This window comes from Oreochromis aureus, linkage group 1 (genome assembly GCF_013358895.1).
Source record: "Oreochromis aureus strain Israel breed Guangdong linkage group 1, ZZ_aureus, whole genome shotgun sequence".
In the NCBI taxonomy this organism is placed as follows: domain Eukaryota; kingdom Metazoa; phylum Chordata; class Actinopteri; order Cichliformes; family Cichlidae; genus Oreochromis; species Oreochromis aureus.
In genome coordinates this window covers 21,437,300-21,461,470 of record NC_052942.1, presented here as the reverse complement: position 1 = coordinate 21,461,470, position 24,171 = coordinate 21,437,300, and the positions used below count along the sequence as shown (strand labels likewise).

The 24,171-nt window shown below is 41.7% G+C and overlaps 1 protein-coding gene and 1 non-coding gene across 5 annotated transcripts; both read left to right on the top strand.

The window, feature by feature from the left end:
* The first annotated feature begins 889 nt into the window (after positions 1-889).
* On the top strand, positions 890-18,426 carry trim66 (tripartite motif containing 66). 4 transcript variants are annotated; one of them, XM_031748703.2, is made up of 19 exons: positions 890-1,100; positions 4,360-4,575; positions 4,824-5,050; positions 5,733-5,946; positions 7,245-7,374; positions 7,705-7,821; positions 7,930-8,044; positions 8,290-8,436; positions 9,574-9,691; positions 9,910-10,742; positions 12,567-12,776; positions 13,626-13,731; positions 13,825-13,906; positions 14,002-14,182; positions 14,467-15,323; positions 15,422-15,545; positions 15,827-15,901; positions 16,554-16,706; positions 16,831-18,426. In XM_031748703.2, the coding sequence occupies exons 3-19, from the start codon at positions 5,042-5,044 to the stop codon at positions 17,065-17,067; spliced, it is 3,708 nt and encodes a 1,235-aa protein (XP_031604563.2). In that variant the 5' UTR covers positions 890-1,100; positions 4,360-4,575; positions 4,824-5,041; the 3' UTR covers positions 17,068-18,426. The 4 variants fall into 4 exon arrangements, with proteins under 4 accessions (XP_031604563.2, XP_039466351.1, XP_031604564.2 ...); XM_039610417.1 differs by having other exon boundaries at positions 890-2,133; XM_031748704.2 differs by lacking the exon at positions 4,360-4,575.
* Positions 18,427-20,892: 2,466 nt separating this feature from the next.
* On the top strand, positions 20,893-20,963 carry trnag-ccc. The gene has a single exon. It is a non-coding gene; the product is annotated as a tRNA-Gly (tRNA).
* The last annotated feature ends 3,208 nt before the right edge of the window (positions 20,964-24,171 follow it).

Sequence of the window (24,171 nt, the reverse complement as noted above, 5' to 3'; positions counted from 1 at the left end):
TAAAGACATACTCAAAAAGTATCTAATTTAAAAATTAAGTAAATGTAAGCTCCTAAAACCACCAACATACTGCTAAAATTATGGCTGTACTTTAACTTGTGGACTTGTGCGGATATGTGCTGCTACACAGCAGCAGGGCAAATGGGGTAAACTGGCCAAGTGGCTGCATTAAAACTGGTCCTGCAGATTATAGTATCAATAATTCAAGATCAGGAAAGGATGAGTGTGTAGAGTGAGGGCCTTAAATTGGGAATATTTACCTGCTACTTCGTTAATATGTCTAAGAAAATGTTTTAATGTTCTATTTGTGACCATTATGAACGACGGCTTCACTCGCTTGACTGATTTAAAAAAGAAATCTTTGAATGTTTTCACTGCTTTAATAATAAAGTATCCCATATCTTTATTTTATTTTAACTAAATGACACTTTTAAAGTTATACATGCTATTGATGTTGATGTTTGATTTGAGTGTTGAGATTTTAAATGGACCATTCACATGTCCGCTGAATTTCTGTACATTTAGTCAGGCACTAAAGTCATCTATGATTTTCAGATGCTTGCTTGATCAAGCAAGCATCTAAACATAATTTAAAAAACATAATTACAAAACGCTTTAGAGACCAAACACAATTAAACTATGTATTTTAGCTAATCTCCGAAATTTAACAGGTGAAATGATGCTGCAGTAATAACTCGGCGATCAAATGCGTAATATTTTATCACTATGGCACTTTTTTTTTTACTCAGAAATTGATACATGATTCCCGTTTTCAGAAAAATGTGGAGTTCTAAATTTTGGTCACGTTGTTGAGTTGTTTGTAATTTTGTAACCACGTGTTTAAAATACATAATTTTGCATTTAAGTTTCGAAAGGTATTACACGTTAAGATTTTGTATCGCTCAGTGACGATAGGCTCTGATTGTAAACTTGCAGTCTTCTCGCCAAGTGTCACACTTCAGCCTTGAGAAACGTCAGAAGTATTGCAGGACTATAAAATCTCACGATTAACTGCGAGACTTGGAATCTCCAAAATTTTGTCCGGGCCAAAGAGCGACATCCGATGGGGGGGATCAACACTCGGAGATGCTCGGGTCAAGGTAAAAGAAAAAAAAGAAAAAGAAAGGAAAAACTCTCTTTGTGCAGACGCAGGGCACAAGATGTGATGGGCAGGCTGACAGAAGCGGAGTTTCTCGGCAGACAGTCTCGTTTCCTCCGGACCAAAAACAACACTGTGACATCCTCACACGCGCGCACACTCATGTTTACCTGACAGGATGTTTTGCACGAGCCGTGCGCTTCGTGAGGGGATTTAATTTGTACACAGGCACAGTTTGTAGATGCTTAAATAGTGGAAAGTATCCGTGTGCTGACTTTGTGTTTGCGTGCTGTCCTTCTCTGTGTTGTGGATTGCACCATGATGCCATGATAGGGGCGGAATCTCATGCGCACTTTCTAAAAAATAATATCACGCTCAGTGATGCGCTGGCTGCTGATGCAGAGGCAGGCTGTGGATGAAGGGGCAGGTACTCTGCGATGTCTCTGACGTGCTCGTGGTGGTTATTTGAAGAAGCTTTAATAAGGTACTGACAGCACATCAATAAACAGATGGAACAGGTAGCCGAACGCGTAATACGCCAGAAGGAAAATCACAGGAAATCCCGAATTCCCACAGCCTTATGCAGTGGGCCAATACAAAAACTACACATTACTGTTCACACTTAATGTAAGTTTCCCACGAGGGGTGGTGTGATATTCAGATACGGATGTGCTGTTTTATATTGTTTACAGTTCAGTCATAATGTAGCCTAAACACTAAACAGATATTCATTGCAATAATTTGATGAACTTGTATTTATTATTAAGCTAAAGCTAATTTTTTAACGCCTCGATAAGATAAAGAGGGTAAAAATAGATTCTTTCATAATTATACATCCCATGACTTAGTGGTGTGCAGAAACTTTTTGTTTGTTTAGTTTGTGACATGTGCTGTGACTTGACTCACATAAAATAACTCCTGCACGGCGCTGGATTTCATATAGGCCAATTTCGTGTTCAAGGCCACCCGCTGTGATGAACTTCTTGATATGTTTTCCCTCTTATTTATTGCGTGAATTGAGCTCCACCTATTCTGTAAGTTTTGCTATGAATATTATACTAATATTATACTTTTTTCAGTGAAGTTTCATTTCAAATGTTTTCTTTTGCTTCAATGTAAAGAAATGTAGTTTAATGTAAATCCAAATCAGCATTTGACTACTACACCCACTTAGTGTTATTCCTTTTTAAGAAACCTACCAGAGGACCGCAGCTCCCAGCATCCTTAGTGTTGCAGAGTAGCTGCAACCCTCTTAGCTAACAAATTGCAATAAAATATTGTTTTAGGTTTTGCATATATATATTATTATATATTAATGTTGTAGCATGTACTACTATAAATGAAATGCAGTGGTTAACCTATCGTGCTGTGCAAAATTCTCAAGCTACCCTTCATTTCTTTATATTTTGGTGGGAAAATGGAAAATAGGTGCAATGATTTATTGAAACACATGTATCAGATGGTACTGCACGGTGGATCAAAATCTGATGGTACTTTTCTGCATTCGTAATCCCATCAAATCTGACAGAGCCTCCACTGTGTTTTACAGATGGCTGTAGACACTCACTGTAGTATGTCTCTCTTGATTTCCGCTATGCCTATTGACAGTATTTGGACTATAAATTTCAAATTTCATCACTCCATAAGACCTGTTGCCACTGATTTTCAGCACAATTTTGTATAATTTGGTATACCTCAGTCTTTTCTCCCTGTTTTCCTTTCTTAAAAATGACATGCTTCCACTGAGCTCATTTCTGACGAGGCTTCGCTTTGCTGGATATTTTCCTGTTTCTTAAGGACATGACTTTCAGATACTGTTCATCTACTGTAGATTTTATGGTTTTTGCCAATTTTTCGGCTAATAGCTGTTTGAGAATCACCTTGTTGGTTCTTTGCTAAGTTGCCTGTTATGTAAACACAACACAGGTTCACCCCTTGAGGGGTGGTTCAGGAGTTTTGCACAGAACACTTAATTACAGACTACCCATAATATCAACAGTATTGCCAGTGTAATGACTAACTGGGAATTTTTACTGTGCAGCTTTATGAGTCTTTTGCTAGTTCAGTGTTTTTGGATTTATGGCTTTCATGCTGAGGCTGAACCGATGTCAGTAATATTAAATTGAATATTAAATTGTGTTGTTGGCATATGTGGAAAGTAATTTATTAAGGAGGTAGCCATTGCAGCTTTAAAGAGCAATATGTGAGAGTTGTTCGTCTGCCTGCTAATTCCGCCCCCTGGTGACAAAAAAATTATAAACGCCCCTTTAAAATAAATAATACTGAAAATTAATGTTATGTTATTTTATAGCCTATCAGCTATACCGGTTCAACTACCCCACATTCAAAAGATAAACATGATATGGAAAATATGTTTTTAAGACTTGTTTCTATCTTTAAATTAAATTGAGTAAGAAGGTCGGGATGTTTTTGTCACATGTGATGCCTTTCCTGAAGGAAGACTTTCCATTTGATTAATATCTGGTGAGTGAAATGTGAAGACGTTTCTTTCCTTTTCATGGATTTGGTAACAGTGAGTTGTTTGAGGGGAGGAATAGTAAAATAGCATGATAATTTCAGAGTGGTTGAAGATAATCCCGCTTTCTCTGTGACCTCATCACCTCAGTGTTAATAGATGTTACTTGGGAGGTGCTTTCAAGGGAGAGATCATAGCGCAGGTTTCTATAATTGTGACGTCTCCGGAGATGGTATGCGTATCTAGTGCCAGCTTAGCAGAGCAGGGAAGCTGGCGGGAGGTTTCAACGTGAGCGATAAACGCTGTGCAGGTTGCAGAGAAAGCGAGTGCGCAGTTTGAAAATGCTACAGAGCTGAGTGAACGAGACACAGGGTGCACTACGACTGGCTAATTGTGTTTCAAATTGGGTCTTTGAGTTCACAATGGGGAATGGGATTGCTCTGAGCTCCCCCGCTGAAGTATCCAAGGATGAGAAAGTTGTCAGATTTTTAGGTCAGGCTGTAAAGGGTTGTTGTTAGGCAGATTTTCTCATAGGTCCAGATGCCACATTGGTTTAATTCAAAGCTTCTGGGTATTTGACGTGGACTATTTTAAGTTTTGGTTGGTTTAAGCTGTAACCTCTTCTTTGGTTTCGTTTCTCGGCTTTTACACTATCTTGCAACTGTATCTTTGAAGGACATGCAAGTGTTATATTTATATTTATCTTTTCTGTGTTCACATCTGTACCTCTTTACTTTCATTGTACACTGCTGTGTTCATTTTAACGTCCTGATTGATTTTGTAGTTTTAGAAGGAATAGCAGGAGTGTATCCTAGTCCCATCAGAGCCTGACCCCGTTTCCGTGAGCTACGTTAGAGTGGAGCCCCTCTGGGACTTGTCCCTTCCTCGTGCTGACGAAGGGAAGAAGGCCACAGCTGGCCCATCCTAGCCCAGCTCAACTTAGCCTGACAAAACCTCAGCCTTGCATCACCTAATCCTGCATGCTGCAAAGAACCTAAAGGTGCTTGCATTACAATTTCTCCTTCCCTGCTCATTGTAGGTCACTTGGTCTTCCTTCCTTTAATTTGGAAAGGCTTCCGGGGATATTTTGCCCTACAAAAAATAATTATGTTATCTCCCTAATTCCCAATTATTATGCACAGGCTTATTTAAGAAAAAGGATTAGATTTTCCCTCCCTTTTTTTTTTGTTGGCTGCACCAGCGAGCAGTGAATGAATATGAACATGACACTTCTCTCCTCGTCTGCAGTGAGGGGTCCTACACTTGGATGAACTGGGGGAGGAGAGCACAGTGAGCCTGTCATGTAAGCCGCCTCCTCTGGGGCCACCTCTCGGTGCACACTGCTTCCTGCCTCAGGTAGAAGCTTCAGTGTTTCTGCTGCTGAGGCGTCAGGCAGTTCTCTCTCTCTCTCTCCTCTTCACTCCCTCCCGCTGAGAAGGCAACACATCCCCTCGCAAAGCACGGAAATGGAGAAGGTAAGTTGTCGCATTTTTGCATCTTGTTTCCTATCTTTAATTTCTTTTTTGACACAACAGGAAATTATATTTCTTTCATGTGGCACTTTATGCACCGTGCACTTTCTGTATAAAGCTGGCATGTTTCTTATGTTTGTGTTGTCCTCTTCTCAACCCAAAAGTCTTGTTAGATGTTTGGAATACTGCTACTGTTGTCTCTGGACTAAACAGAGTTTCAAAAGCGGATTTTATCCCAGAGGTGCTGTTCACAGCTCCAAAATTAGGCAGGATCAACGATAGATGACAAATGTCTCGGCAAGGATAAATTAATAAAAGTGAAAGTGCTTTGTTCTTATAGCTTCTGTGCTTTTATTTTGAAACTAAAGATGATGTAAACAAGAGAGAGCATTTGAACATTTTATTGATGAAAACCAGCTTTTTTAGGTTTCAGTGTTAGATATTTTATTGTGTTAGATAAACTCTTGGTTGGTTACTTAGATTTATCCACACGAGTCGCTCTACAAAGACTCTCTGAAGACTCTCATTTGAAGCATGCAAACGCATAACAGTTCCTTAAAGTGTGATTCCACCCGAAATGAAGTAGCAGCACAAATTTTTCTGACATGTGCCACCCCATCTTTTTAACACATTGTCATGTGTTTGTGTATTCGTTGTTTGACTTAAGGCAAAGTTTCTCTTTCAGAGCTGCTCAGAGTGCACAGAGCCGACTCTTGCACAGAGTCTGTGTACGCTCTGCAACAAGTGGTTGTGTTACCAGTGCACAGATGTGCACCAGCATCTGAGAACCCCCAACACTTCCCAGTACATGGAATCACACCAGCAACAGAGGCCCAGTGCCACCCAGTTCCCAGAACTGCACCAGAGGGGCTCCAGCTCCCTGCCTCCTACTGGACAAGGCAAGACATTAGTTTGATTTGCTCGCTTTACAGACTTGTATGACACATTATTATATAGTTAGCAGGGCTGGTATCTCTTTGCAATGATTAATGCATGATAGCTGCATGTATTTTTATGCACCTGTCTTTAACACGTGTCTCAGTGCTCGGATGATTTCATTTTTGCTAATATTAGTGTTTTGCTATTTTAAGCCCATCGCGTATGTTTGGCAGCTTTGTTGCCAGCTGCTTTTGCACAAGTTGTCAAATCATAATGAGCACGTTCCAGACAGCATTATTGTGATGTGGGAGGGTTAGCGTTTGGTTTGTGTACTTGTGAGAAAAACCGTGTGACAGCGCTGATAGACAGGATGTGGTCAGTCAGATCAGGCTGATGCACACAAGGTGATGCTCAGCTCTCTACCACAGAGATCTCTGATGATCTGCAGGCAGGAGGGGGGTTGGCTGAGGTGAGCCGGCCAGCAGAGAGCAGTAGGGTACGTTTATTAGCATTATCCAGCTAATGTTAGATGGATTTTCTGTGCGCCAAAAAGCTTCTTGTATATAGAGAGAGATACAGGTGAGAAGCACTTTAGAGTGTGTGTATTAGAGGTGTGTTGTGGCTAATGGTACTTCAAAAGCCAGTTGGACAGCAGCTGAAACACTGACATCTTTGTCACTAAGCACTCTTTAACACATACCATTGCAACCTCAGCTTCCTTCGGGTGCCACAACTGTATGCTGTCATTATTTTGGTGTTAAAGTGTAGCGCTAGGTCAGCTTTAATAATGCTTGTCAACAACCCTGGTAACAGTTTTCTTCAGTTTCTTTTCAAGTATGTTTAATGCAACAGTAAGTGCACTGACTGACTTTTATTTTCAACTTTGAAAAAAATAAAAGAATCCAGGTAAAAGGTACAAGTAGAATTTACATTCAGACCATTAGCTAGCAGGAGAATAAACAACTTAAAGAACCGAGGCTTGGTCTGGTCAGCATGGCACTTTAGAGGCGACTTCTAAGGATTTGTAGCTCTTTAAGTATTTCACATCAGCATATCTGTCCTATACTGATGACATTAAAAGACACTTTGGAATAATGAAAAGTGTGCATAACTTATCAAGAAGACAGTTAGAGGCTGTCATGTGATCCTGCATGCCATTTGAGCAAACTTTGAGCAAACAGGCTGATGACACTGCAAGTCTTTCTTTTCTTCTAATGCGTTTACTTTAATGCTGTGTGCTGTGGGCCTGACTGTGAACTGCCTGTTGACTGCTGCTCTGTCCCCCTCTCCCTCCCTCCCCTCTCTGTATGTCGTTCAGGCCCGGGGTCGTATCCTTGGTCCCTCCTCATGTGCCACTCTCACAGACAGGAGCCCTTGGAGCTTTTTTGCGAGTCATGTGACCTTCTGTGCTGTAGCAGCTGTCACCTGTCCTCCCACAAAAACCACAGGTCAGTCCTCAAATGCACAGCACAAGGACACTGCAGAGAAGGGCTAACCACAGGTTAAAAAAAACTTCCTGTGAGCAGTAACACTCTTTAACTGCCTTGTCAGTTTTATCATCTATATCTGCATACACTACCCTTGGCCAGCCTAACATTCATTAAGTATTCATACCTTTTTGTTTTCTGTGATGTTAGAAAGCAGGAGGTGCCGCGAAGGTCACCTGCATAATGCCTTGTCCTCGGGGGAAACAAAATCAATTCTGGTGTTCGTCATGCTCAAAGAATAAATTAGTGAACTTTCTGCCTGGTGGATGCTGTGGTCTCTCATGTGTTTAGGGTGGTGCAGATCGGAAAGGCCCTACAGGATCAGCAGTGGCTGTTTGAGAGTCTGATGGTTCAGGTGGAGGAGAAGAGGTCTGCAGTGGAGAACAGCGCTAAACAAATAGAGGAGAGGTTGGTTTTCACCCACACTGTCATTAAAGTCCAATTTCTGAGCAACTTTGGCCACAAATGGTGGGTTAGGGAGGGACTGAGACATTTGCCCCCTTTCTGTCTTTCCAGGCTTCACGGAGTGAAGATTACACACAGGAAGGCAGAGAACCAGATTAAAATGGCAAAGATGATTATGATGAACGAGCTTAACAAACGAGCCAACCTATTAATAGAGCAACTGGAGGTAATTACTTTCTCTTTCCATCTAATCATCTCGCCGGCCACGAATCTATACGCAAAGAATCTGTAACTGCCACGATGCTGTCGCTGGCTCGTGATAAGCTGTCGCAGCTGCTTAAACCAACATCCCAGCACCTACATCTGTCAAAAGCTGTCTGTTGATTAACCCGCAGTCCAAGCACAAGGCTTGCCTTCTGCAAGTAAGTACACAAAACTTCATGTTTACATTTGTTTTTTTATTTTCTACAGAAGATTGCAGAGGGCTTCCAGCAGCGTCTGGAGGACCAGCTGCAAGGGGCAATAGAGATATGTGGCCAGCTGGACCATATTCAGAAGTTCATCACCTGGGCCATGACCCATCACTGCACAAGCCCGGTGCTCTTCAGCAGAGCTCTGGTATGCATATGAGACAGTTAACAGACGTCGTCCCACACACGCACACGCACACGCACACACACACACACACACACACACACACAAAGTCCGGTCCTGTGAGAGAGGTGATAATTAATTTCTTGCAAAGTAGAACAACAAGTGTGAAGTCTCTTTTTATCATCTTTGAAAAAGTAGCCACACATTTACATTTAAAGGGGAACTCCAATTGTACTTGTGAAGGTCAGTTTGCTAGAGATTACTGCTCGGTCTGTGAAAACCGTTGTGCTGTACAATGCCCTCTGTGTTTTTGAAGGAGCAGCCTGAGAAAATTGCTGAAGTTGTGTTGCTGGCTTTAGTTCAGCATGAGAAAGAAAGAAGGCTCCGTGTGCTCTGTACTGGCAGCCTGGAGTTTGACATTTACCCGTTAGGTGGGGTTTAAAAATAGAAAAGCTGCATGATAAGCAGTGCAGGATCCACTGTTTTGGGAGATTCGCCCATGGATGGAAGGTCTCTTTGTGGAAGTCCAAACCAAATCACTTAAGTGTTCTTTTAAACTTAAGTTACATCCATTTGTCTTTCTAGTCTCCTGATTTGTATGGAGACACATCTGTCCACTGACTCTTTTGTGATGCAGTGGTGTAGTGGGCAGCTTGGGGCCTTGTGCGTGGACCTCAAGCTGCCCACCGCATCACTTTTTTGCATTTGTCCCAGTCCAAAAGCATGCTCTTTGGGTTAACTGGTACCTCTAAATCAGACAGCTCATGGATGTGAATCAACTGGAAATCTGTCTTGAGTGTACTCCACCTCTTGCCCTATGATAAAAACCTTTATATGAAGTCCACTTTAACAAGCATTTGTTGTCCCTTGTGTTGATTTAGTTTATTATAAAAAACTGAATGACATATTTTTAGTGAAAGGAACAAAGGAAATGCGTAATCATCTACAAATATATGCTGGAATTTTCTTCCTGTTAAAAGGGAGTTTTTTCTTCCCACTGTCGCCGAGTTCTTGCCCATAGCGGGTTGTCTGATTGTTGGGGTTTCCTCGCTATCAAAATGGTCTTTACAATATAAAGTGCCTTGAGGTGGCCGTTGTTGTGATTTGACCCTAAAGGAATAAAACTGATCTTTCATCTTTTTCATATTTCCTTTCCTGCAGATTTCACTCCAGATGCAGCAGCTCCTTGAGGCTTCACACCACTCAGATTCTTGGAGTCCTGTGAAGATAAAATTCAACTGGGATGCCAGTTACTGGACGAAACAAATTTCCTGTTTAGGTAAAAATCAATACGTTAATGCAAGAAGACTTTTAAGAACATGTTTTTCTAGGAGAAACCTCCTCACTCAAAAAAAAGAAAAAAAGGTGTTAAGTAGACACAAAAGGAACCGTAACCATGTATATCTGTGTGATAATTAATCAGCATTATTTTGATGCATGACATGTGAAGTACTATCTCTGAAACCGAGCTCTCACTGTGACTCTGTTACTCTGCAGGTCAGCTGACTGTTGAGGGGGGAAACTGCGCTTATCCCCCAGGGTTGGCCTGCTCCAGTATTATGAGACCCCAGCCCATTACCTGCTTGACTCTGCCACCAGTGTTTCACAGAGGACGAGAGCCGGGCTGTGGGTACCAAGCCTGCTGTGAGCCTCAGATGTGCTGCCTTCATGGCATTCATTCGCAGCCAGATCTTCCCAGTCTGGACAAAAGCCAGCTGGACACCACACTTTATAACTCCAGCTGTGCTCAGCCGGCTCATATTTCTGCTTCCCAGCACCAGAACCAGCAGATCCAGAGGTTCTGGGACCAGGAGAGTTCCTTGCAGCGTCCTCCCCCTGCATCACCTGTCCCAAACAGAAGGCACAATCAGCTCAGCCGCAGCCGAGCATCTGCATCTCAGCCACAAGCTGCTGACTCACAACCACATTCTCAGTCTAAGTCCTATCTTTCTCATCATCAACACCGCAAAGATGTTCTTCCAAATACCCAGGCCCGGCTAAGTGCAGAGCGTGGGAGACCAAGCCGGCGTCGGGGGAAGCTATCGACCAGCAGATCTCTGCAACAGGAGGTCAGCTACACTGTTCTGGAAAGGGATCCGATGAGTGAAGAGAGCCGGGTGGAAACGCATCGTGTGGAGGAGACCTGTGGACAAATAGCGGTGGCTGAAAGGAGGGAGATGTTGGATCAAGAGCTACAGCAGGGCAGGAGGGTGCAGAGTCCTGTCCAACAGCAGCAACAGCAGCAGCTGCTGCTGTGTTTAACAGGTGTGAGAAAAGAGCAGCAGAGGACCAACTCTGCACTGACCGTCAGAGACCACAGAGATGCCAGGGTGAGAAATTAAGCTAAAAATGGAACCTCACCAACAGAGGATATTGCAATATAATACATACCCATATGCACATGCATTAAAAAAAGAGTTGAAGCTACAGTATATTAAAAAAAACAAGATGAAGAAGACAACAAACAAAAAATGCGTGCTAAAGCAAAAGCAAAAGATTATACAAATGAAACAGAAATCTCTTTGCTGTCGTGTCAGGAAGGGCGACCAGCATAAAAATCTGCCAAATCAAACATGGCGACACTTTGAGAATAACCGACCAGCTAAAAATAGCGTTTTATATACACATATATTCGTGTACGCTCCTCGTTGTAACAACAAAATTCTGCTTAAATCCAGCTTCATAAAGCGTCTTAAAAGCAGCAAAGTTGCGAACATTGTTTGACAGTTGGCCCTCAGATCAAAGCGAGCCATGCGGTGGGATTTTTGTGCACCTCAGCCTTCGGTTTTTCACTTCACACGTGGTTCTGCAAAGTTTCTAGAGGCTCAAGCGAAGTTTTTAACCCTGCTATGGTAAACCACACAAAGCTGTTTATATGTGCCTCTCAGAACCCGCTACTGTTTGGTCAAGCCTATTTCCTGTGAAAACAAAGACGTTCAAACACTTGCTTACACAAAGGCACCAAAGCCTGCATTAGAAATTGCTTAATGACGGGACGTTTAAGTCGAATGAAAAGCTCGGAGAGCCACGATTTACGCGTTTTGAAAGGGCTATTGTATATTTTTAAAATATTGACATGTAGACGAGTGTTGGAGCGTTTGAGGCGGCATTCAGTTTTAATTAATATCCATTAACAATTGAAACCAAAAGCAACACTTTATATTAATGCCAGAACGATCACTTCCCACAGCTGACAGCTAGCCTCAAAAACAGATGGCGCAACAGAAAGCTGCTCTTGCTTTCAAAAAGAAGGGATGATGGGAAAACAAAAGAGCTGCACTGACAATTATAGCCGAGCACTTCAATGCATGCTTAAATCCAGGAGCTCGCTGTTCATCATAATCACTCGAGATGCCAGAGGTTTTAGCAGCTGCATAATCGCCCTTCTTTAAAAATTCTCAAGATGGGTGATTACTACCACAAAGATATGTTATTTTTACATTTTCAAGTCACAGCATCTGAAAGTGATATAAAGCCACTTGGGCACAGTCATTTGTGTACTTAACCTGTCATTAATGAGTCGCTGAGGGAATAGTGCGAGCTGCCAGTTTTTTAGCTCTGGTTTGCACCGAGATAAATTCCCATACCCCTCCGTGATTCCAGAGAGAAGGATTATAGTCTATTTTCCTCTACAGCCTGAATCCTGCATACGTTTCCCAGGGGGCATAGATCAGGTGAGTGTTTTAATCGCATGATACTAAGGAGCATGTGCTTGGTGTGAGCCTGGCCTGAAAATGTGTGATGGTGTACCGGAAAAAGAGACACAAACCGAAGTGTTTAAAAAAGCCTTTTGGAAGACTTGGATCAGGTAAACTGTAATATATGAGAGAAACTGTGAGAGTGGTGGCTTAATCAAAGGGCCACACTGTAGCTCTCGGGTTGAATTTACATATGATAATTGGTGTGATATCCAAAGCTTTCATTGCTCCAACAATAACACTAATATATTCAACATGTTTGTAAGGATTGAGGTGTTCCCTGAATAGGCTCTGAGTGATGTTTTTGTTCATTTGGTGTGTGCCCGTGTGTGTCCATCCACATTTTTTTTGTCTCCTTTCAGTTTTTAATGGCATGAACAGGTGCACCTGTGCATGCAATGCTGCTTGAAACCCCAGCTCAGTTGTGTGTGTGTATATATTTATGTTTTTTGACAGAGATCCACATCCCTGGAGGTGTCAGTGACAGCCCACGAGTGTGTATCTGATGTGCAGCAGAGCAGCAGGCTGAGCCCTGGCTCGGTGTGTTCGAGGAGGAAGAGGCGCTCCCAGAGCATCCCGACAGAACTGGCAGCCCCGTCCGCCAGCCCTTACGCCGAAAGGCCCACAGGATGGGCTCGTAGCCTAGAAGCGGGAGCTGCAAATAAGGTAACCCCGCACCAGAATATGATTGCACGTGGGGAGGCTGAGCTGACAGAAAGAATAGGACTGATCACAGTTAGGAGGTGCACTCGCCACATGTGTGTTCAGCACTGTCATCTCTGGTGATACACAGTTCCACAATAAAAACTGTAACTACAAAACTAACTAGAGGAGAAAACAATACCAAGATCCACTTTGCATCGATGGACTGAGATGCTCAGTTGTCACTAGGTTGCTGTTTTTCAAGCGCTTTTAAGAATTCATCTGCCACGTGAAGAAAGACCAAAGCCTTCTGGAGGTGCAGAAAGAGCAGAATAGAAGGAATGCAGAGTTAGAAAGACGTGAGCTTAGCACACCCGTGCACGTGTAAAGCCCACTTCTCATCTCTGCTTGAGCCTAGCAGCTTAGGCGAAATCAGCTGCTCGTGGCACGGCGCACCCACACCTCTGATCTGGTGCTATGCATATATTGGAGGTGCTCAATTTGATAAGGTGGAAGAATGAAAATGAGCGAGGGAGAAAGAATACAAAACGATGGTTCTGCTAAATCAGTTTTAATAGTTAAATTCTCAACGTCTGACAGAGAGTGCGATACTAAATCTGTGCAGTACTCTTGTAAAAAAGGAAAAAATAATAAAATCTGTGAGGCGTTTAGTTGAACAGTTTTCTCAGGAGATAAGCGAGGGAATGAGGAGCCCGTTTTTCCAATCATTTTTGACAGTGTCTGTCATTTGAGAAATGGCATGCTTGTAGAAACCTGCAGGATCCTTTCAAGCCGTTATTTGGTTTAACTGCGTATTTTGCTGCTGGAGTTAGTGACTAAAAGAGTTTTACTTAATGCTTATTTTGATTTCAGTATTACGTGCTGGATCCCAGACAGAGGAGAGCATCAGATGGGGTGCTCTGTGTGGCCAAGGAAACTTCAACTGAACCTCCTTTAATGTCCTATAAGACAGAGCCAGGTGGTTGAAAACACTCTGAGATTTTTTTCTTACATAGTCAATTAAAAAAAATAAACACATTTTCAACTGCTTGACTTTCTTTGTACTTTTTAGATCACCCCATCACTTATGTAAATGAAGAGATTGGTTTTGATGCCAACAAGGAATGCAGCTTCTCAAGTAACAGCCACAGCAGGTACGTATTGTCTTTAAAAAAAATGAAAGATCAGTCCATGCACAAATCATGAAAACAGATTGTTAACCTATTTTTACATCCCTCTAAATTAATAGTGACGTTCAGAACGACTCAGCAAGGCCCAGGGTTCCAGTGGTTTGCCTCGAGCGTCTCAAAATACTTGTGTCTCAGCTCCCACCGCACGGACGAAGACAGAGTGACCCTCTACCTGCCAGCGGGACGGATAAGAGCGAAACCCTCCCTCAGCAGAAAACCTGGCAGGATGTAATGCCCCAGGTTTGGTGCATTTGTTTCATACAGAACAAGAAGGGAGGTGTTTTAAAAGCACAATACCAGGCATATAATTAGCTGTCACCACACCATTTATTTCATTTGTTTACTTGGTTATGGCATGGAATAAACAAACCATAAAAAAGTGTGTTGGCTAGTAAGCTTTAGGGGTAATTTAGGATGACCCTGGCTAGCTGCTGTCCTCTGTAGTATTTATGCATGAGGGTTTTAAGAGATTAAACTATAATATGAAAAAAAATCCCTTCCTTTCTCTTCTCTTGTAAACACAGGGAATAACAGGAGAATCTGAGACTAGTGGGGCCACCCGCGTGCTTGCAGCACCACAGCGACAAACTTGTAATGAGTCCACCGCACAGTCAGACTGCAGCGACAGCAACATAGGGGTACCTGTTCCTCATAAAGAATCCACACTGCCCTCCGCTGACTCTGAATATGTGGCACCAAGTTTCTATGAACTGGATCTGGATTCTGACTCTGATCCCAGGTCAGTCTCAGAGGAAGCAGTCATCTCTCAGGCTGATTTAGACCCACAGCTTGACTCAGATGCATCACCAGATTCTGACCCGAATGCACCGTCTTCATCTGAGGCTGAACTGGAGTGTCTAGCTGAGCAGAAGTCTGGAGAGATGGGGCTGTGTGGCGACTCAGAGCCAAGTCTGGAGTATGAGGCAGATCCAGAATCAGATGCGGGACCAGACGGCCGAGGGTTGGATGCAGATACAGAATCAGGTGATGCTGAAACGGAGTCCGATATCCAGCCTGAATACGACCCCACTTTTCACGGCGAGACTGATTCTGACGTCATCTCCGATCAGCCTCCAGAGTCTCAGGGCTCCGTGGCATCTGAGCTCGATGTAGACTCTGAACCCGAGCTGACCACGGATGACCCGCAACCGCTTCGCTCTGACCTGGATGAGATCAGTCCAGGTCAGAGGCCGCTCCTGATTGCAAATCCCGTTGCTCCCGGAGACACAGAGGAAGTCCAGACTGAGCAAGACGGCACAGAGTTGGAGAGTGAGGATTTTTGTGCCGTTTGTCTGATCGGAGGAGACCTGCTGTGCTGCGATCGTTGTCCAAAAGTCTTCCACCTCTCTTGCCACATCCCCCCTTTGCCGACCTTCCCCTCGTAAGCTCACATGAAATTTCAGCACAATCCTCACACCTCCTGTTAAACAGTTTACATAAAGCTGGTATTGCTAACCTAATGTGTCTTCCCTCATTCAGAGGTGACTGGGTGTGCACCCTGTGCAGAGATGTTCTACAGCCAGATGTCGAATACAACGGTGACAATGAGAGAGCTTCTGGAGAAAACGCATCAGCAAATGTGCTATCGCCATGTGACCAGAAAGTAGGTCAATTCATAAGAACAAACTTATTTACAGCAGTCAATTTAGTGTGTTATAGAGGGTAACACAGCGGTCACTCATATCACCTGAGGGGGTTCATCCAAATGTTAAAAAAATCTCCATAAATATCATGACTAACCAATGGTTACGTAATTTAACATATCAAAATGGCTATAAAAAATGTATGTGATAATGACTAATGTTTTTTTTAGTTTTTCTTTAACTGTGATCCTTCTCTTTCTGTCACACCAGTTTTCATTCATGTTTGGTTGAATCTTTGCAGAAATGTGAGCGGCTGACACTTCTGATCCTCAGTAACATCCTGAGTGCGCCATTCCAAGAGCCCGTCAGTCCACTTGTAAGCTAATCAACATGTTCTTACAGTAAAGTTAATTTGTTTTTGTAGAATATATTTATGTTTTCATTATACTTACAGACACATAGTAGTTAAGAGTTTTACTACCAGTCTAAAGTTTCCCTCATGGGTTTTATATGTAACACAGCTCTGCTCACATTCAGTTTTTGCCAAAGTGAGCGAGTCCTTAGGACCTTAAAATTGTGCTGAATGCATTTTCTTCTTCATAAAGTATTTACAAAGCTCATTTTATATGATATTTGAGGCATCCTATAATTGCCATTCATGCCTAAATTAGCTTACACTTATCTGTTTATGCAACATTTCATTGTGCATTGTGTTTAAGCTGTTTTGTAACCCATAAACAAAACTTCAACAGAGAAACAGGTTACCTCCATGTTACCATATGCTATCAAAGGTAACATGGGTCTTGAGTATCTAACTTAGTTTAAGACTGCAATGCAAGCATGCCCCCTGTGCACAGGTAGAAGCACGTCTGTCACAATGATACATAATGGAGCTCATGCAACATTAATGTGATGCATTTTGAAGAGCAGAGTGCTCCTGAGATAATTAAATTGGAATTGGTTTTAGAGAACTAAAGTGGCTGGGTGGATAATATAAGAGTCTTAAACGCCACTGCTTTCTCACACAGGCACGCCATTACTACCAGATCATCAAGAGGCCAATGGACCTGTCTGTGATCAGGGCCAAGCTCAGCAAGGGGAATACCCAGTGTTACAGCTCGCCCGATGAGTTTGTGGCCGACATGTATCTCATGTTCCACAACTGTGCAAAGTTCAATTACGTAAGTTAAAAATCTAAATTCTGCTTGTTTCTGTGTATATACGATTTATCAGTCTCGACATCGACACTGGTCACTACTTCACTATAATTAGTGTAATGGCATTTCCCCCCCCCCCCCATTGCAGCCTGACTCTGAGGTGGCCCAAGCAGGCCGCAGCCTCGAGGCCTTCTTCACCTCCAACCTGAAGGAAGTTTTCCCTGGCAGAGTCTTCCCCATGGCTGAGGTGGATTCAGACAGCGATGAGTACGACGAGGCTTACAGGACCACTGAGAGTGGTTTCCCCTGGCCAGAAAGAAGAGAGCAGTGCCACAGGAAGAGGAAGAGGAGGCAGTCTCTCAAGTCGAGGAGGCATCATTTCTAATTAGAGCTTAATAGTGCACAACCATGGCAGCAAACATGTTATTTCTGTTTATAAATGTGCTGTTTTTTTCATTTAGCAGCCAGAAGGGAATGTACCAGTGTTTCTAAAAGCAAGCCGACCTTGTGGTTTGCAGTGATATGGCAGTGCTGCCATCTGATGGCAGTTAAACATGCGAAAATAGGATTGAGAGTAGTAACTAATGCAGGAGTCATTATTATCCATGCAACTCATCGGAGGAGCTGAGTGCGAAAATGGAAATAAGTGAAGGTCACATTGTATAGGTTACGCAGTCGTACCTCTGTGGATCTCGGTTTGTTTGCTTCTACAGCCATGTAGTGAGGTGATGCTGTAATACTTCCTTTATCATGTCATATTTTACCTGCTAAGCATTTGCTCCTGATACACTGCACTGCTTGCTATTTTCTGCTAACATAAAATACCTTACATATCTTTCATCACATGCTTTTTTGTACAGAGGATGCTGTAGTTGAATGCTTATTAATCGCACTTTGCATCTTTATTAAGTGGACTTTTTCAGGTCATCGTAGCCCTGATTATACGCAGTACTCTGAAAATTTGTCGGTAAATTCTGTACTTACCATATTCACGAGTTTCCAACACATTTATACACGTGTCACTGTATAAACTTTTATTTTACTATATGAATGATTGCAGGCAATTAACATAGGTTTGATTATTGTTATAATTATGTGTGTCAGTAGCTTTTTTTGAAAAGCAGCAGCAAATTGTTTAGATTAGAGGAAGACGGGATGTGAGAGATCGTGGGCACCGTAAGCACTGTTAGAGCTCACCGGGGCATTTTTATTGTTAGAGAATTTAATATCTGGAGCAAACAGTTCATGAAATGTAAAATTTCACATTTAGCTATCAGATACGTTTGTGTATGTATATTGCATATTATTTCTGTTGGAGCAAAATCTTCCACTCTTCTCTTATCAGGATGTCTCAGGCTTACTGAAAGTCTAAGGTGTTGTTATCTTTGATTACTGATGAGTATAAAAATGTACTTGCTGCTGTGTGTAGAGAATTACTGTCGAAAGGAAATGCGTAATTTTATAAAAACGCTGTAGCACATTTCCTGTTTTTAACTATGCTGTACTTGGTTCCTGCAGCTTAATATACGCTTTGTGTGACTCATGGCAATGGATGTACAAAAGTAGCGAATGTACAGTATATGTAATGCTATTCCTTTTGACATCAGTAGATCTAATAGGCGTAAGGGAAAACTGCCATAGTTGCTGTCACTCTTTCAAGAGAAATGTTTTCTTTTTTTCATTTTTTTACTGTAATTATAAATGCACAAATATTAATATCAATAAAAAGCATTCATGAAAAAAAGCATGTTAGCATTCTTATTTAAGATACAGTGCTGCAGAAAAGTCTGGAGTCATTTCTTTATATTTTGCTTCCAAGGAGCCTGACTTTCTTGTAACTTTTATGGTGGTCTTGAGAAATAGTTCTTTTTTGGACACTGGCCGCTTTCCCCCTCATTTTGGATGATTGCTAAGCCACTTAAAACTGACCTATGAATCATTTAAGCATAAAAAGGCACCTAACTCAAGGGTTAATCAGTGTTGTGTCTACACATAACAGATAAAACCCATTTAAATTGTATATTTAAGCACTTTGTTACTAGCAGCCTGTCAGAAAAACACATTTCCCCCCTAATTTTATTTAGTTTGAGCTATAAAAGCAAAAAATAACACAATTTAAAAGGCACAAAATATTACTTTTGCAACAGCAAGGTGATTTCCAAAAACGTTAATAGGCAAAAAATGGGAAAGTGGAGGAAAAAAACATCTACAGCAGATGAAAGTCACGTTGTTAAGAAAAAATCCAGACACGAGACCTGTCTCATCTGAAACAGTCTCAGTCAAGACGCGGTTCTTAAGAAAGGGGAACAGGGAGAAAAGACGTATACAGGGAGTGGACACATCACAAACTGCAAAGCAGGTTAAATGCTGGATCAAAATGAAGCAACGTTAACTTTATATCAAAATCCCGTCACTACCATGTCACATACAGTCTGAGGTTATGGGTATGTTATAGCTTCATTAATGGTGTGTGGAAGGGTGGTAGGATTGCTCAGAATTACACAGCCGAAACTGCAAAAATATTCAGAAAAGACTCTTTTATTACTTCTAAAACCTTCGTGACATTTAAAAAAATATATTTGGTTTTATTATCTCTCAAAGTGCTTTGATGCGACATAAAGTAGAGAGACTTTTTTTGTGAGCGGACAGAAGTTTTAAGAATTAATCAGATGAGACTAAAGAACTAAACCTTGTGTAATTAGTCACACTTATTTCCTTGAGATTTGACAGCCCTTTTGCTCTGAAGTAGTTTTTTTTTTTAAAGCAGCTACTACCATCAGCCTGTACCTATGATTGTAACCCAAACCTTCAGTGCAATCTGTCAAATGTAAGAAAGCAATCAGTCTAAAGGTTAGCAGCTCCTGGAAGCCCGCGAGCAGGGCAAAATGCACATCAAGATGAGTTTTACGAGTTTCTTTTCACATTTGTTTTTAATATTTCCGAGTCATAAATCAACTAGCATGCATCATTTGAAGTTTTAGCTTTTAGTTTTATGTAATGAAATGCTTCTTAAAGCCCATCGCTTCTTTGCCCTGATGTATGTAGAAGTGAGTCATGCAGACAGCACCACCCACGTAGTCTGCACGGTTCTTAAAAGGCTTTTTCATGGCCACTTCAAACAGAACACCATCAGAACACATCCCATAACATGTAATAATGAATCTGATTGTCTGGAGAGCATTAAAGAGAGAGAGGGAGAAGTAACTTGCTGGACTCTTTCGGCAGCACAGACGTGATGTAACCCTTCTACGTGGCCCAGGAGACATCGCCGGCTCCTGCCTCACGTCGCACATGAGAAACTGTGGAGAAAAAAAAGTTTTGATGTTTTAATTGCATGTGAAAAAAAAAACATTTAAAAAAGTTAAAAACAAAACAAAACAATCCTCATATTTAAAAGTAGAAGTTCAAGAGTTCTAAGTGTCATAAAATTCACTCAACATAGGATTTTCTGCATCTGGATATTTGTTTTAGTTTTAATCAGACAATGGAAGGCGAGATTCATCGTAGGGATTTTAAGGGTTTCCTGGAGAGAGAAGGACATTTAACAGAAGCCCCCTGGTGATGCATTAAAGTGTTAGCGTTGTAAAAATAAAATAACAGCCCCCCTCTTGGTGCAAGTTGCAGTTTGACTTCTGTGACTTTTGTAGTTTGCTGCAAAAAGCCTGTGCTTTAAGAACAAAGAAGAAAATTCTGTTTTTACATTACACTGCTTATCTTCCTCTCGAGATCAGTCTGTTTTCTTATTTTTAACCAACACACACACACAGCAATAATTGTTATATGTACACTATTTTGGTCAGGAGGCCTCTTGCTATGTTTTATTTGTGAACAAGGCTTGTGACCTTTCAGTCTTCAGTCTTCAAGTAAAACATCACATGATAATAATGAGACACTTCTGTGACCTTTGGTGAACAATGAAAAGGGCAGACAGAAATGCAGTGAGAGAAAAACGCGAGCCGGAAAGTGACGCAGGGAAGTTTGGAGTCTTTTAGTGCTGCAGGGGGCAGAGAGGGGATCTAAATTGTGTGCCTCGCTGAGGTTAACTGGCACGCTACACCTGGAAACATCTGCTGACATTTTATAGTCTTGGTAACGTGTCTGTGTGTGTGATAGCCATAGATTCTGTTTATGAGAACTCTGAAATTCAGAGCTGACACTTGCACAGACCTCACATCTACCTTAAGGAGTCTTTAAGGTTGGTGCATCACGAGCATCGCTGGTGTAGTGGTATCATGCAAGATTCCCATTCTTGCGAGCTGGGTTCGATTCCCGGGCGATGCATTTTAAGGGTGGCGGTAGCTGAGTTGGCAGAGTGAGTTGTGTAGCAATTGGAAAATAAGATCGATCAGTTCTCAACTCCTTCTCCTCATGCTGAAGTATCCTTGGGTAAGATATCGAACTCTAAGCTTCCCCTGATGCGTGTGTGTGTGCATTCACAAGAGTTTCGGAAAACTTGAGGTCGAAGTCACAGAGATTTGAACTCGTTTTAGTAGCACCTATGGTATTAATTTGAAAATCCTACGTCAGCTTGTTCTTGAGGTAATGTGTTCACAAACCCCTGGGTAAGGGGTAAAAAGGCGCTTCACAAGAGGCGATGATGGATGTTTCTGAATGGGACGAAGCATAATTACATGTGGTTTTATTGTGTGACACAAGCACATTTATCAAATCAGCTGCTGTGCATAATAATCTTAGAGGTATAAATGTCCTTCCTTTGTTTTAGGCTGCTTGTCAGTATTGTGTTTCTTGACTTTTTTGCCAAATCCTTAAATTTTAGCACTAACTGAAGAGTGGTAGAGATTTTCACTGAGTTTTCACAGGGGACACCGGTGTTTGTGAGACAACTCACAGCATGTCTGAGCAGCTGGCACAGTGATAGGCTGTGTACACTGGAGAGAGGATGAGGGACAGTTTTAACAGCTCACTTAGCTCTTGTAACATCATCAAGTTGGCTCCGCTGAGGAACAACGGGCCTTAAAAAGCAGATGAGCAAACACCGATCTCAACCTTTCTTTTCTGGAAAATTACTACATCTTTGTGCATTTATCTAATCTATCTGATATGCTTCCCATCACAGATTAAATGTATGTAATGAAATATAAATACTGGGAGAGGGGTTTTAGAGCACAGTGATGTGAGAATTATTTAGCCCTCTCTGGAATTAACAGAAAGAGTCTCACCTTCAACTAACAAGAAATGACATTCATGCTTTTGACCGCAAAAGCAGCTGCCGTCATTCTATTCTAGAAAAAGAATAGGAAACAGTCAGTAAGCCTTGAGCTATTTCTTCTACTTCTTCTTCTTCTTTTTGTTTTATAATGAGATATCATACTGTTAAAAGAGAAAAAAGCGAAATTGTAATCCTTCTGTGAAAAAAACACATGTACGCCCACTGCTACTTCATTTTGATCTTGCTAAATCTTGCTAGTATTGGGTTGGACCGACTTTTTCGGTCTTCGTGACATAGATTCAACCAGGTGCTCAAACATTCCTCAGAGATGTTGGTCCATGCTGATATGACAGCATCACGCAGTTGCTGCTCATTTGTCGGCTGTACATTCACGATGCGAATCTCTCGATGCACCACATCCCAAAGGTACTCTGAAGTATGGCAACTGTGGAGGCCACTTGAGCAGACTTTAATAGATGTATACACTATACATGGTCAGCAACAATACCCATGTATGATGTGCTGTTTTAAAAAAACTAGTTCTAAGATGGCCAAAGTGTGTCCTTACACTTTTTACGACAGGACAGACCCATGCTTTCATGTTGCTTCTGACTCAGCCATCTGAATGTCACAGCAGAAGTTTGACTCATCAGAACAGGCAACAATTTTCCAACAACCGTGCCACATTTAGAGTCTCAGGCCTTGTGAAGCAGGGAAATACTGGCTCCCTCTCTCTTGCCATCGTATTCTCCCCAGCTGTTCTACTGTGATTCTCCAACATTTTATTGGAGCGTGTGCTTCCATTGTCATTATGTAAATATACTCATTAAACCAGTAATATTGTTATAGCATACAAAGATATATAATATATGACTCTCATGGGTTTTCCATATTGTTTCTGTTGGCCCTAAACTAAATACACTATATCAGTTTAATGTGACTCAAGAAAACCTCCTTTACAGTCTGTTTCATATGGGTTTGGAATCAGCGATGTGCACATTTTACCACCACTCAGTGTTTATCTTACAGGCTGTAATAGAATGATGGTTTGCAGAAGGGTATAAAATTTCAATCTTCTTCTCTTCTGGCCTAAATTAATTAGCTTGTTTGCCCTCTCTGAGAAACCATGCACAGTAAATATAGTAATCTTTGTTCCATAATTTGACTAAGCTGGCATCATGCTGTGTTCACTGCCTCTCAGAGAGCTTTTTCATTTACTTTGCTTCACCCTCCACTTGTATTTATGCTACTGGCTAAGATTTGATTACTTTTAAAACAAACACTCATATTTTCGACTTGTTTTTGTTGTAGATTATACTGTGAAACAATGGTCACCGCGAGACAGTTTTCATCCAGTCACTTTGCCAAATGATTTACCGAGTTTCTCAGCAGTTTTCACAATTTTTGCAGTTTGTGGACAATAAAGAAATCCATGCTTCTAAAAATTCATCATTTTTGTAGTCAGATCAGTTGGTAGATGATATACTGCATTTGATCTCCATGCCTTCTTTTGATGTGTCAAAGAGGAAGCTGCAGGTGTATCCCGAGGGAGCCTGTGAAGTGACCAAATGTCCTTCCTGTATGCCAAGAGTGCCCTGTGGCAGATCAGTGAGGCCCAAGAGGAAAGCATGGGCCTCACTACATGTATGGTCAGTGACCATACATGTAGTTGTTGGTGTTAGCTGTTACTGAAGCTGAGCTGGATGACTTACTTTCATGAACTAATGAGCCCCATTTTTAAAATCAGCCCATCAGTGTGAGGATCCATGTGGTATGCTGTCAGCTATGGTCTGCATTCCAACACACTGATTTGGAGATTCCCTGCACAAAGTTCAGTTATGTTTGTGGCCAGAAAGAGTAAATCTGAGCAGGAGCACAGGGATGAAGACACTTCTGACTCATACTGGATCTTAAAGCACTCCATTAACTGGGTAAATCAAATAACCTCTGTGTGCTTCCTTGCTTGTTTATGTAAATTGTAAATGGATAAAGTAAACATATTGGGAATTTTATTTTACTGAATTATTTTGTAAGTTTGCAACAGTTCAGTATATTACACATTTTAAACATCATAGAGGCAGTAAAAAAATAAAACAAAACTGTGAATGTGGACTTACTCAGTCACCTTAAGTGCCTGGGTCACTGGTTACTGTGTAACTGCTTTATTCTTCTGTGGCAGATTAATGGGCGTTCCAGTCTTCTCAGCGAGCAGAACCGCTCAGCAGATATGCACAGGCTCAGAAAGAGTGCTGCCACTTCCAGGAGGTGTTTGGAGCAGAGAACTAGTTGGAGATATCCAAGCTTTTTACAAAGCTCATT